A 14452-nucleotide genomic window follows, 5' to 3' on the forward strand; every position below is an offset into this window, starting at 1 on the left:
GGGAGGCTGAGGCCCAGGGCCAGCACTTAAGGAATCATGTTAGTCAATGGCAGGTCTGGTGCTTCCCAGAGGCACGTGTGGCACTAAGGTGACAAGCCTCCATTAGCATATCCACACAGGGAACTAGGCAGGAAAAGTTGCCCCCTGCTGATACACCTTCAAGGCCAGTAAGAATAAGGTGGTTTTCCTTGTCAGGTAATGAGGGGCCTTGTATCTCCTGAGCCATGAAGACTAAGAGGTTTTATTTGGTGGGTACGAAGGTGGGAAGCCAATGCACTAAGACATGAGGAGGGTAAAGCAGCTTAACGCCTTTTGAACAACACAAAGAATTAACTCTTCTTATCAAGCAGCGTGACTCACAGAGAGCCTTTCTCATGACTGACTGGCTTTGGTGTTTTGATGTAAGCCTCTTCAATCAAATGGTGATTGTAACCAAGCAAATTCTTTGCTGGTTGAACTAAAGCCTAGGACTCGATGGCTACAGACTCTTCATTGGAATAAAGGTCACTGTGGTCATTCTTAGGACCGTTCATATTTTTTCCATGTTTTATTTCTCTCCCTGCCTTCAGGTACATGGTAGGATTTTGCTTTCAGATTCCTTGGCTTTGGGTGTGGCTGGATGATCTGCTTTGCCCGCTGAAAAGTGAATGGGATGTAACTCTGAAATTTGGAATGTGATTACAAACTTTAATCTGATTGGTTCCATTGCCTCATCGTAAACTATACTTCCAGTAGACTCCAATTCTTCCCTCTCTGTCTTCTCTCCATCTCACTGCTATTAGTTTGACTCTAAACTGAAAGCTTGGGGTCCATGCTGTATGAGGATCCAAATGAGGAATGACTTTGACAGACTTAAGTGTCATAAAGATATGTTGCTGTCAAAGCAATCCCCTCCTGGGGTCAGGTGATGAATGGGAAGATACATGTTTTTCAAGTACTTTGGTTTTCTGAGATGTGATATTAGAAAAGTACTATGAGTTAGGAGAAAATATTCCTATAAAAGTTTCTGTTCCTTAAATCTTGAATGCTGACCCGTGGATGGCAAGAAATAATGCTGGTTCCATTTAGTGCGCTACTTGAGTTTTTGCTAGAAAGACTTAAATATCTCTTAGAGCAATACAGAAGAAAACAGGCTCCAAATTGGGACTTTTCTGCATGTATATGCTTTGTTTAACATCTAGAAAAGACTCAACTCCAACACCAGCTGTCACCGATACCTACTTGGTAGGGCTGCAGGTGTGCAAGGCCTTCAAGTGTGGCTTCCAGGTTGCAATGGAAACAGATTTCTCATCAGCTGCATAGCTGCGCCAAACGCACTGCATACGCCACACAGGAGGGCACAGAGGAAAAGAGAAGAGAGCAGGAAATAGAACGACAGGAAAAGAGGCATTATTAAATCACTCCACATTAAGAGTCTTCCCCTTATCATAATTGGCCTCAATGAGTGCCCATAGTAAGAAGCAGATGACTTAGGCATTTTCAACTGGCCACACAGAACTGCTTTTCAAAACAGCTTACATCAAACAACAAAAGAACCTGAAAGAGTAACATAATACAATTTTGAAACGGTTGGGGAAAAATTCTATATTATCTGAAACAAAGCTGGTAATGATTAACTGGTAAATAAATACTGATATCCTAAATACTGGTTAAACAAGCTGATCATGACTATACATTCTAGGGACTGGTCTTTTATCAATCTTTGATAAAATAGAAGCAAAATTTTACAAATTCCCCCTCCCCACCAAACAACTATTAAACTGGTAAAACAATGACCTGTAAAGTATCTTAATGATTTAATTAGTGAAATACCTGAAATTGAATTATGCAATTATCTACTGCTAAACATAATTGTAGTAACAAAAGGCTGGGTTAGAACAAGATAAAGGGAAATGTATTTTTCTCAGATTACAACTGGAGAGTATCTAAGGATTTTTTTTTTTTTTTTTTTCCCCAAGGTAGGGTTTCACTCTAGCCCAGGCTGACCTGAAACTCACTCAAATTAATGGTGATCCTCCTACCTCAGCCTCACAAGTTCTGGGATTAAAGGCATGTGCCACCATGCCACACTAACATCTAAGGACTTAATGATATGATCTAAGAACTCTTTAAAAAATATTTATTTATTTATTCATTTGGGAGAGAGACAGAGTGGGGAGAGAGAGAGAGAGAGAGAGAGAGAGAGAGAGAGAGAGAGGGAGGGAGAGAGGGAGAAATGGGTGTTCCAGGGCCTCCTAGACACTACAAACTAACTCCATAGGCACGTGCCACTTTGTGCATCTGGCTTTATGTGGGTACTGGGGAATTGAACCTGCATCCTTTGGCTTTGCAGGTAAGTGCCTTAAGAGCCAAGCCATCTCTCCAGCCCTAAAAACACTTTAATCTCTATGATGTAAAATGTAAACTGTAAACTGTCTCCTTTATATAGCGACATCTGACTTATATAGTATATTTATGCAATACTTCTAAAGTATCAGTTAAGACCCCGATTTTGTAGACAAGAAGATGGATAATGGTCAGTGAGAGGCAGAGTTTCATTGGAGGTTGAGAAGGTTGAGATACCGTCTCCATTGCTGGCTGCCTAGTCACAACCCACCACTGGGAATTTTACTGACTGCTGAATGACCGTAGTTGGAAGAGCTTGCATCTGAACTGTATACTTGAGAAATTGCCTGCACAATACTTACCTGTCAGGGGAGATACCATGATCAAGAGAAATTGCCTGTACTTACTTTCCCATATACAGTTTGGTAAATTTATTCCTTTGCAATGAACCTGCAAATGTCTCTAATAACCAAGTGTTTACTCCAATCTCTTCAGAGAAATTATTTATTATGATTCATTACTCAGAGCATTCTATTTATGCAGAAAATTCATCTAAATGGGTCACCTCCCTACTGTATAACTATCAAGATTTTGAAGCCTACAGTGAAGAAAAAAGTGATCTAATTATATTCTTTTTCCTAAGAATATCACTGAATAAATATGAGCTGAACAACAAGGTAAAAATTGGCAGAACTATTTGAAAAACTATTTGAAAAACTGGCAGTATCTATTCAAGGAATATATATATATATATATATTAGATATAGAGATTCAATCTTCGATAAATAGATAAGACTAAGTATGTTCACTAAAAGATAAGCACCACATTTTTTTTTTTTTTAATTTTTTTTTGTTCATTTTATTTTATTTATTTGAGAGCGACAGACACAGAGAGAAAGACAGATAGAGGGAGAGAGAGAGAGAATGGGCACGCCAGGGCTTCCAGCCACTGCAAACGAACTCCAGACGTGTGTGCCCCCTTGTGCATCTGGCTAACGTGGGACCTGGGGAACCGAGCCTCGAACCGGGGTCCATAGGCTTCACAGGCGAGCGCATAACCACTAAGCCATCTCTCCAGCCCATGCACCACATTTTTTTAAGTAAAGGTAGAAATGTCTGGACACCTATCAATAGTAGCATAAACTGAAAACTTGCCTTATAGTATGGATGGACTTCCTGTGAACAATATTCAGTGTTATGAACAAGACTCCACAGAGCACAGACACCTGCGAATATTACCCCATGCTGTTACAGGGTGATGCAGTGGTTGTCACTGGGAAGTTGTGACTGAGAAAGGGACAGACAAGTCATATTCTGTTGATCTGAGTGTAGATTACGCAGTCACCCAGTTCTTTTTAGAAATGTGCTGTTTGCTTCATAGGTGACATGAAAATCTAGAAAAACATTCAATAAAACCTGAGGGATTTTTTAAACGTATGCATGGAAGGTTTTCTGTTTTCAAGCAGAATACCTTGCTTGAAGCCTTGGCCACAGAGCTGATGATCATTTAATTGATAAATCTGTGGATTTTGTAACTTTAGGTGTTGCAATCGCACACACACAATTTTTTTTGTTTGTTTTTTGAGGTAGGGTCTCCCTCTAGCCCAGGCTGACCTAGAACTCACTATGTAGTCTCAGGGTGGCCTTGAACTCATGGAAATCCTCCTACTTTTGCCTGCTAAGTGCTGGGATTAAAGGTGTGAGCCACTATGCCTGGCTACACACACAATTTTTGTTTGTTTGTTTGTTTTTTGGTTTTTCGAGGTAGGGTCTCACTGTAGCCCAGGCTGACCTGGAATTCACTATGGAGTCTCAGGGTGGCCTTGAACTCACGGCAATCCTCCTACCTCTACCTCCCGAGTGCTGGGATTAAAGGCGTGTACCACCATGCCTGGCAGTACACACACAATTTTTAGAGTGATCACTAGAAGACATGAATAATAATAATAATAATAATAATAATAATAATAATAATGTTTCTTTTGCATAGTCCAGACTGGCTTTGAAACCCATGGTGAACTTCTTGCTTCCGAGTTACGGTTGCTGCGATTGTAAATGTGAGCTGCCATGCGTAGCTGGATTTACCGCAGCTTTTATTGTAGCACGTTCCAGAGACCCGCCAATGGTGGGAGAACATAAATGGCTGTTTTAAACAATTTCCCTGGAAAGCATGGTGTATATGTGAATTCAGTTACTCTGAAAGCAAGAATATTGTAGAACTAGATACATATAACAGTACTGTATATAATTCAATACTAATCAAGAAATCCAAAACAGCAATGCAAAGTGGGACCAGGTGTTGCCTGTTACAGTTATAAATGGTTGGAAGCAAAAGAGAATGAGGAACTGAATGTTTTCTTTACTGGCTTCTTGATCACTTTTTTTTAAAACTATCAAATTGAGCTCAATAACTAACCTCTTTTTTCGTCTTCACTCTTCTAAAAATGATTGCAAGCCAGGTGTGGTGGCACACGCCTTTAGTCCCAGCACTCGGGAGGCAGAGGTAGGAGGATTACCGTGAGTTCAAGGCTTTCCTGAGAATACATAGTTAATTCCAGGTCAGCCTGGACCAGAGTGAGACCCTCCCTCGAAAAAGAAAATGCTTTGCAGATGAGAGGTACAGACCACATCTGCCTCAAAACTGATGCTACTTAATTGTCAAAATGGAAGTGGGAAGGGTAACTTCACAACTTGTATTCTCTATGACTTTGTCTTTTAGCTTTGCAAATTCCTCCTGGTAGCTGAAATTCAACCCTCCCCTTTGTATGATCTGCAAAGGATAAATTAACAAGAAAGAAATGAAAGCCAAGCTTGCTATCAGTCAGTCAACTCTGGTGTTCAAAGCAGCCAAACTGATTTAAATTTTAGTTTAGAACTGTAAGTAAAATATAAGCGTAATTCTGTTTTGGGGAGGAGAATTTAATTCGTATTGCACAGAGAGTAGACTCATGGTAAGTCTGACTCTTTCTTGATATGGTCGAGAAAATTTCAGCTGGCTGCCAAAGGCAGATTGACATGGAACTCACTTGTTTCCTACTCTAATATTTCAGTCCTGAAAGATTTAGGATGTAAACAAGCAGCCCTTTTCCCCTTCACACGAATTTCTCTTCTATTCTTATAGTTATTTCTATTTTTGTAATAAATGTACAAAATAGTTTTTTTTCGTAGGACATCTACATAAATGCATATTGCATTGGTTACCTTCTGAATGCTGAGACAAAATTCCTGACAAAAATCAGTTTAAGGGAGGCTTATTTTAGCTTTAGTTCTAGGTGACAGCCCACTGTACAGGGAAGGCATGGTGACAAGAGCTTCAGGCATCTCCCTGGTCATCTAGCTATACTCAGTTCACAGCAAGGATGCAGCAGAGCCTGATTGTTGCTCAGCCAGAAATCTTCCCTTAATATAATCCAGGACACTGACCAGTTAAGGTGGGTCTTCCCACCACATTTAACCCAGTCAAGATGAGACTTTACAGGTAATTCTAGGTCCTGTCAAGTTGACAATCAATATAAACCATCTTAAGTCCACCCACTGTCAATGTGACACCCAAACGTATCATGCTTATGTCATAACTTTCCATCCCTAATCCCCATAAGTTGATGGTCAGCCCACAATGCAAAATGCATTCACTCCAACTTTAAAAGTTCTCATAGTCTTTAACAGCTCCAACACCATTTAAAAGTTTAAGTGCATGCCAGACATCATGGTGCTTGTCCATTACCCTAGCACTTGGGAGGCAGAGATAGGAGGACCACTGTGAGTTTGAGGCCAGCCTGAGATTACATAATGAATTTCAGGTCAGTATGGGCGAGAGCGAGAGTGAGAGCGAGAGCGAGTGAGCAAGCGAGCAAGAGACAGATAAAGAGAGAGAGTCTTTACCTCAAAACAAACAAAGGAAAAAAAAAAACCACCAAAAATGTAAGTGCGGTGTGTCTTCTAAAACAGGCAATCTCTCAACTATAAGATCCAATAACATCAAAATTGAACTACATGCTTCCAACATGCATTGGTATAAAGTAAACATTCTTAATCCAAAAGGGACAGATGAGAGAATAGTAAGAAATGAACAACACAAAACAAAAACCCATCAGGGCAAAGTCCAAATCCTGCAATTCCTTGTCTGCCACCGGGACTCATGGAGGGATCATCTGGGCTCCAAAGGGATGGAAGAGCTTCACTCCTCCAGCTGTGCTGCCAGTGGCCTTCATCATGGGCCAGATCCACCTCAAGCCAAAGAACTTTTCTTGGCAGAGGTCCCATTGCCTTGGCATGTCTACCAGCCTGAGGTCTCCATTGCAACTTAGGGTTCCCCTTCATAGCTTCATGCAACAGCCTCACAGGGACTTTGGCTCTGGCTCATGTTGCTTAGAATCAGTGGCTCTCTGGAACCATGGTACAATACTTTATGACACATCAATCTTGTGTCTTTCATTTTCCTCAAACCAGTACCACATGGCAATGCTACCCATTCAGCGGTCAGATATAGATGAGGCCTGGAGCTTGTGGAATGAAGCTGTAACAGCCTCTATATGCTGACCTTGAGGAGCATGGAATTCCTTCAGCCTTCTTCCTAAAGGCCTTCTCCCTTCAAAAGAATTTGCATTCTTCCTATCTTAAGCCTGCAATGGTTGAGTCTTGTCCTCAGTGTATCTTTCCTTTTGTCTCAGTGTAGAGCACTGGCTTGCTTTTAAGGGTGGCAATCTCTTTCACAATTATCACCAAAACAGTTGTAGTCCCAGAGCCTGGGGCTTCAATTTGTTTACTTTTCTTTCTCTGCCAATTTTTAAAAAAATCTTTCATATCTTTATGCTCTCTTTCATCATAGATCTGAATTAGGACAGCAACGAGAAGCCGTACCACAGATTCAATGCAATTCTGCCTTAAAATTTCCTCTGCTAAATACACTAGTCCATTACTTTAGAATTCAACTTTGCTTAGTTCTCAGGACATGGACAGAAAGCAGTCAGATTCTCTTTCAGGATGAACTGCTCCAATAGAGCCCTTTTACCCTTCTGGAACCTCATGAGATGAACCTCCACAATTCACACATTTCTCTTGCTCATCTGGCCTTCAAACTCTCACTAGAATGGCACATTAAGCTCTACTTAGAGCATTGTAGGGGTTTTCTAGTCCAAATTTCCAAATGTTTTCATATTCCGCCCTAAACCAGTTTCAAAATACTAACAGTGACATAGTCAGGTATATCACAGAAATGGTGTCACTTCTTGGCACCCGTTTTCTGTGTCAGTTACCATCTCATTGCTGAGTAAAAACATCTGCCAAAAATCAGTTTTAGGGGAAACGGTTTCCTTCAGCTTACTGTTCTGGCGATAGCCCATCATGGCAGGGAAGGCAGGGTGGCAAGAGCTAGAGGCAGCTAGTCACATTCAGTGCAAAGCAGAATTATGAATGCTGGTGCTTAGCCAGTGATCTCACTTTTATATAGTCCAGGACCCTGCTCACAGTTAAGATAGGTCTTTCTTTTTCTTTTTCTTTTTTTTTTTTTTAATTTTTACTTATTTATTTGAGAGCGACAGACACAGAGAGAAAGACAGATAGAGGGAGAGAGAGAGAATGGGCGCGCCAGGGCTTCCAACCTCTGCAAACGAACTCCAGACGCGTGCGCCCCCTTGTGCATCTGGCTAACGTGGGATCTGGGGAACCGAGCCTCGAACTGGGGTCCTTAGGCTTCACAGGCAAGCGCTTAACCGCTAAGCCATCTCTCCAGCCCAAGATAGGTCTTTCTTACCCCAATTAACCCAATCAAGATTCAATATAACCCATCACACATGTCAAAATTATATGTGCTTTGATCATAATCAGCCTGCTCTGACCCTCTCTTGTTCTCCACTTCCTGTTAGTCCTCTTAGTTTCTGCAATTGTACCCCTTATACTATCACAATATACACACATATACTTACTGAATACTTTTATTCTGAGTGTGTCTTATTTCACTTTACCTGATGAATCCCAGCAATATCAACTTTTATGCAACATAATTTGTTCCTTTTAAAATAAGTTTTAAAAAATGTTTTTATACTTATTGCAAGGAGAGAGAGAGAGAGAGAGGGAGGGAGAGAGGGAAAAGAGAGACAGAAAATGGGTACTCTAGGGCCTCTAGCCACTGTAAACGAACTCCACATGCATGTGCCACCTTGTGCATCTGCCTTACGTGGGTTCTGAGGAATTGAACCTGGGTCCTTAGGCTTAGCAGGAAAGTGCCTAAACTGCCAAGCCATATCTCCAGCCCAATTTTGTTCTTTATGGCTGAATAAAACTCTTCTCTCTCTCTCTTTCTCTCTCTCTCTCTGTGACTTTTTTTTCTGATCCATTCACTTGCTGGTGACATCTAAGCTGATTTTGTATTTTGACTGTTATAAATAGAGCTGTAATAAACAAATGGTCAAGTATCTCTGTTGTAGGCTGACTTAGATTTCCTTCAGATATATATCCCTGAGTGGGACAGTTGGTTCATATGGTAGTTTTCATTTCTATTTTTTAAAATTTATTTTATTTATTTGAGAGAGAGAGAGAGAGAGAAGAAGAAGAAGGAGGAGGAGGAGGAGGAGGAGGAGGAGGAGGAGGAGGAGGAGGAGGAGGAGGAGAAGAGGAAGAAGAAGAAGAGAAGAGAGATAGAGAGAATGGGTGTGCCAGAGCCTTCAGCCACTGTAAAAGAACTCCAGATGCATGTGCCACCTTGTGCATCTGGTTTATGTCGGTCCTGGGAAATTGAACCTGGATCCTTTGTCTTGACAGGCAAATGCCTTAACCATGAAACAATCTCTCCAGCTCCATTTCTATTTTTGTTTTTAAATTCCAGATACATGCACCACCTTGTGCATCTGGCTTTACATGGGTACCAGGGAATTGAACTCAAGCCATCAGGTTTTGCAAGAAAGTATCTTTAACTGCTGAGCTATCTCTGTAGCCCTCATTTCTATTATTTTTTTAAAGAATCTTTACTATTTGGGATTACCTTTACACTTCTATTTCAATTTCAGGTATTATGGACTAACTTTTGACATTTTCCCTGCCTTGCATTTGCCTTTTCCTGTTTTTTTTGGGTCTCATGCCTCTAACTCTCATGGGTCATCTCCTTGTTTTGAAGGGAGGATTCTGCCAAGGTAATTACTGAGTGAGGGTAAATGGTAAGCAAAGCATGTCTGAACACATCCGTGTGCAGTTCTCATATTCCTGACTTCCAGCATCTTTCACGAACAATAAGAGCACGGCAACTTTACAGGCTCTCTTTGCCTCCTCTCATCCTGCCGGCATTCTCATGTCTCGGTTTTTAGTTCTGTTATAATTTAGAGTTTGTATTATCATGACCATGTAATTAGCAATTCCAATTTGGCAGTGGAACAATGTCAGTCTAATTCTTTTTAGGGGAGAAAGTTTGACTAAATACTAGGTACTGTGACTACTCTTTATTCACATATATATTTAAAGAATATATATCAGCTGGGTGTGGTTGCACATTCCTTTAATCCCAGCACTCGGGAGGCAGAGATAGGAGGATTGCAGTGAGTTCAAGGTCACCTTGAGACTATACAGTGAATTCTAGGTCATGCCTCTTATTGTCATGGTTTAATATTATACACACACACACACACACACACACACACACACACATTACTTCCTTTGGTGTTCTTGCTGCTGTTCTTCTTCTTCTTCTTCTTCTTTTCTTTTTTTTAAGTTTATTTGACCTAGGGTCTCACTTTAGCTCCTGGATCTTATTCTGTAGTCCCAGGCTGCCCTCAAACTTATGGCAATCTTCCTACCTCTGCTTCCCAAGTGCTGGGATTAAACACATACATCACCATGACCAGTTTATTTTAATTTTGTGATTTGTCTTCTTAAACTACTATGTACTATGCAGTTAAGGAATTCCTGATCTTACTTATAGAAATGTAAAATTCCTATAGACAAATACAGCATGGAGTCTCTCAGCTCCATTTAAAAAATAGTTTTATTTATTTGCAGAGGTGGGGGGGAAGAGTGAGAGAGAGTAAGGGAGGGAGGGAGAGAGGGAGAGAGAGAGAGAGAAAGAGGGAGGGAGGGAGAGAGAGAATGGGCCCACCAGGGTCTCTCGCCACTGTAAACAAACTCCAGATGCATGTGTCACTTTGTGTATCTGGTTTTACGTGTGTACTGAGGAACTGAACCTGTGTTGTTAGGCCCTGTAGGCAAGCACCTTAACCACTGAGCCATCTCTCCAGCTCCTATTTTTTTTTTTTTTTTGTACTTTTGTAGCTCTCTCACCAGGGAGCTCTCTCAGCTTTCTGCTTCCTCTTATGTCCAGACCTGCTGTGATCGTGGTCCTGGGACTTCCTTTCCTTGTCCTCACAGAGACTTCCTTTGCATCTCATGCCTCTTATTGTCATGGTTTAATTCCTTGCATTGGAAGACCAATTCAATCCAGATAGCCACTGAGTAAGGGCAAGAGGCAGGTAAAACTTTGCCATCTTGGATAATCAAAAATTCCTTTGTGCTGTTCCCTACTTTATGAGTGGTTTCGCTGTGTGTAGAGTTTTAGGTTGGAAGCAATTTTTCTCCCCAATTTTGAATGTATTGTTCCCCTATCTTCCAAGATTTCAGTTTCTAATGAGATACTAAATGCCATCTTAATTCTTTGCCCTTTGAATTTGCTCAGCTCAGGAAGAATGTAGGATGACTCTCCCCCACTTGTTTTTACCCGTTTGCTCTGCACTTCATCCCTGCATTCTGCTCTCCCACTATGATCATCTTGGCATGGCATTTCTGGCTCACAGTGCAGTCTTTTTGGGAGTTGTTTTCTGTGGCCACTCCTGTCCTCTAGTTCCAGAGTGTCACAGTATAATATTTCTCAGGTAAAATCCTTTCCTTCATTTCTCTGTACTGTATTTGAGGTACCCCATTAGTTGGGTCTCAGATACCATCAAAGGGTCCATCAATTTTCCTATCTTTTTTGTGTTGTTTTCCTTCTCTGTCTTTTTATTGTACTTTCTGAGAGTTTAGCACAACTTTATCATTGCTTCTACTTTTTCTGAAGTCATTTTTAAAAACTTATTGACAACTTCAGTGCATATATACCATGTATCCTGATTATAATACCCACCCAACCTTCCTTGTCTCTCCTCTCCTCCTTTATTCCTGCTCCACTGAATCCCTTCTTTCCATCTATCTTTTCTTCTCCTTTGACGTCATCATTGTTTGTCCTCATATTATGCAGCTTATTGTCCTATGTCTTTAAAACTTTTATTGACAACTTCCATAGATATAGGATATAAACAATACACAGTGATCATTATCCCTTCCTACCATCCTCGTTTCCCCCTCTTGAATCCTTTCTCCACTGAGTTCCTTCTTTCCAACTAGTCTCTCTTCTATTTTGATGTTATCCATTTTTTCTGCTATTATACAGGTCTTATGCAGGTGGCATCAGTCACTGTGAGATCATGAATATAATGGCAACTTTGTGATTTTTTAAAAAATATTTTGTTTTAGTTGTGTGTGTGTGTGTGTGTGTGTGTGTGTGAGTGAGAGAGAGAGAGAGAGAGAGAGAGAGAGAGAGAGAGAGAGAGAGAGGGAGGGAGGGAGGGAGGGAGGGAGAAAATATGTGCACCAAGTCCTCTGGCCACTACAAAGGAACTCCAGATGCATGTGCCACCTTGTGTATCTGGTTTTATGTGGGTACTAGGGAAATTGAACCTGGGTTCTTTGGCTAAACCATCTCTGCAGCCCTGTGATGTTTTTGATATCTACCATTGTCTTAAGAATCTGCACTTACAACTGAAGCAGGCAGCCATGTACAAGTGACTTGAGACTGGGGATTGGTAGCCCCACGTTAGGGTAACTGAAGGAGAACAAAGTTAATCAGAGGAAGCCAGCCTTTCAATATGCAATTGTTTTCCTTTGCACTAAATAGCTTCCTCAAGCAGCATCTTCCACACTCCAGCTGTCCATTAGTATCAATTTTACAAAATATCCGTTTCTGGTTTTGGCCTCACCCTGAACTTGTTCAAACTCCTGAGAATCGGGTTCTGATATGAAACCCTGGTGAAACTGCCCGTTGCAACCCCAAGGCTCAAGGTGCAATATTGCTTTGTGAAAAGAATTTGGATTCATACAGCAGCGATTTTAGTCCCAGTTCCTCCTAGGCTTGTCTTGAGGATCAAGTGACATAATGTGTTGGAAGCACTCCGCACACTAAAAAGCACTTCATAAGTCTTAGGCATTATTAATAAAACTTGTGACATTTGGGCAGGTATTCAAAATGTTACTGAGAACTGATTTCTTTTCCCAAACTGCTCCACTTGAAATGAAAAGTTAATTTAAATGAATCATGCAAAGATATTGACACAGCTAAATTTGCTACAAGCTTATGGGGTTTATAACTTTTTTTTCTCCTAAAACCTTGAGATGCTGGTTAATTTAGTTCTCTGACCAACCAAATGATAAAGCAACCTGAGCATCTCTCTTGTCTTTATGGGAAGATAGTGAATTTGGCTTAACGCAAATAGAATTGCTTTGGGTCTTGTCTGTGGACATTCAGAAAACCAAGTCAGGGTTGTTGGGCAAGAAAATGAGAGGACCAGCAAACAAGGCTTGCTTTACAATACACTCTAGGCTTCAAATCTTATGTCTAAATTTTAAAATAAATTTCTACAATATAGAATCAAGACCTAAATCTCTGAATTCTGTTCAAAGCATATATAAGAGCAATGAACAAATGAATCATATCTTATTACCATGTATAATAAATAAATTGCAACAGAATGAGGGAATTAAGTTGAATTGAATATGGGAATTAAATTTAAATGAAGTTGAATTTTTGGTCCCTGAAACTATGAGTAGATTTTAAAGATATTCTTGAACATTTCAAAACTTGTCGTTTGCATTCTTTTCTATCAAAACAAATGTATAACCTGAATTTTAGGGAGAATCTGATTTCATTCTACTATCACAGATACTTGTGCATGGTGTGTGTATATAGAGTGTATGCACATGGGTGTGCAGATGCGCATGCCTGATGGGGTAGAGGAGAATGGCCGGTTTCCTCTTCTACTTTCCTTCTGCATTGTTTTCTTGAGGTGCAGTCTCTCACTGAGCCTGCAGCAGCAATCAGTTTGGCTGACCAGTGACTCTCCTATCTCCACCCTCTACCAGGCTAGGATTATAGGTGTACATGGCCTGTCTTTTTAAAAGGATTGTACGTCTTTTCATTTATTTATTTATTTTATTTATTTGAGAAAGAAAGAAGCAAACACACACACACACACACACAGAGAGAGAAAGGGAGAGAGAGAGAGAGAGAGAGAGAGAGAGAGAGAGAGAGAAAGGGAGAGAGAGAAAGAGAGAGAGAGAGAGAGAGAGAGAGAGAGAGAGAGAGAGAGAGAGAGAGAGAGAGAGAGAGAGAGAGAGAGAGAGAGAGAAAGAGAAAGAGAAAGAAAGAATGGGCTGTCCAGGGCCTTCAGCCACTGCAAACAAATTCCAGAAGCAGGTGCCACCTTGTGCATCTGGCTTATGTGGGTCCTGAGGAATCTTGATTTTGCAGGTGAGCACCTTAACAGCTATGCCATCTCTCCAGCCCCGGCATGTCTCTTTCTATGGATGCTGTGGATTGAACCCAGGCCTTCTCAGACCCTCATGCTTACAAGTGCGCTCACCTGCCGATTCATTTCCCCAACCCCCATATTTTGAACGAATTCAAATGCCGATCACAATACATTACACAGCAAGCTCCATAATGTAAAGATGTAGGCCTCCAAACTAGCTGTTCAGTCAGCATTGTCTCCCAATTTGTGGGTTTTCTAAGTCTGCCATATTTTAATTACGAACATATAAATTTCTCTACTCTATTGATCTGCTGTATGAAAAAAAATATTTTTCAAGTTCAGTTGGAAATTGTTTGGGAATTTAGTTGTTAAGGACACATCTGACCAGAAACATGCCTGCTGTTTTCTCTGTCTTGGGGAATATGGTAACTAATAGTCATTTAAAGCTGTCAAACAACACAATAAATGTTTAGTACATGAACGCACCCAAGTTTAATGTGGCTGTCTAGATAGCCACATGGAGCTAGAGATTACTATATTGGGAGAACAGCTCTATATTATCACAATTGATGCTCATAGAAAACTCC

General features: G+C 40.7%; 1 protein-coding gene across 2 annotated transcripts in view; it reads right to left on the minus strand.

Annotated features, from left to right (window-relative positions):
- The window catches only part of Kcnq5 (potassium voltage-gated channel subfamily Q member 5), a 565394-nt gene that overhangs the window by 81620 nt on the left and 469322 nt on the right, over positions 1 to 14452 (minus strand). For both annotated transcript variants that reach the window (XM_045156689.1, XM_045156688.1), the window contains exon 8: positions 1222 to 1316. In XM_045156689.1, coding sequence (XP_045012624.1) covers positions 1222 to 1316 — 95 coding nt within the window. The remainder of the gene's footprint in view (positions 1 to 1221; positions 1317 to 14452) is intronic.

The sequence above is a fragment of the Jaculus jaculus genome, chromosome 8 (assembly GCF_020740685.1).
Source record: "Jaculus jaculus isolate mJacJac1 chromosome 8, mJacJac1.mat.Y.cur, whole genome shotgun sequence".
In the NCBI taxonomy this organism is placed as follows: domain Eukaryota; kingdom Metazoa; phylum Chordata; class Mammalia; order Rodentia; family Dipodidae; genus Jaculus; species Jaculus jaculus.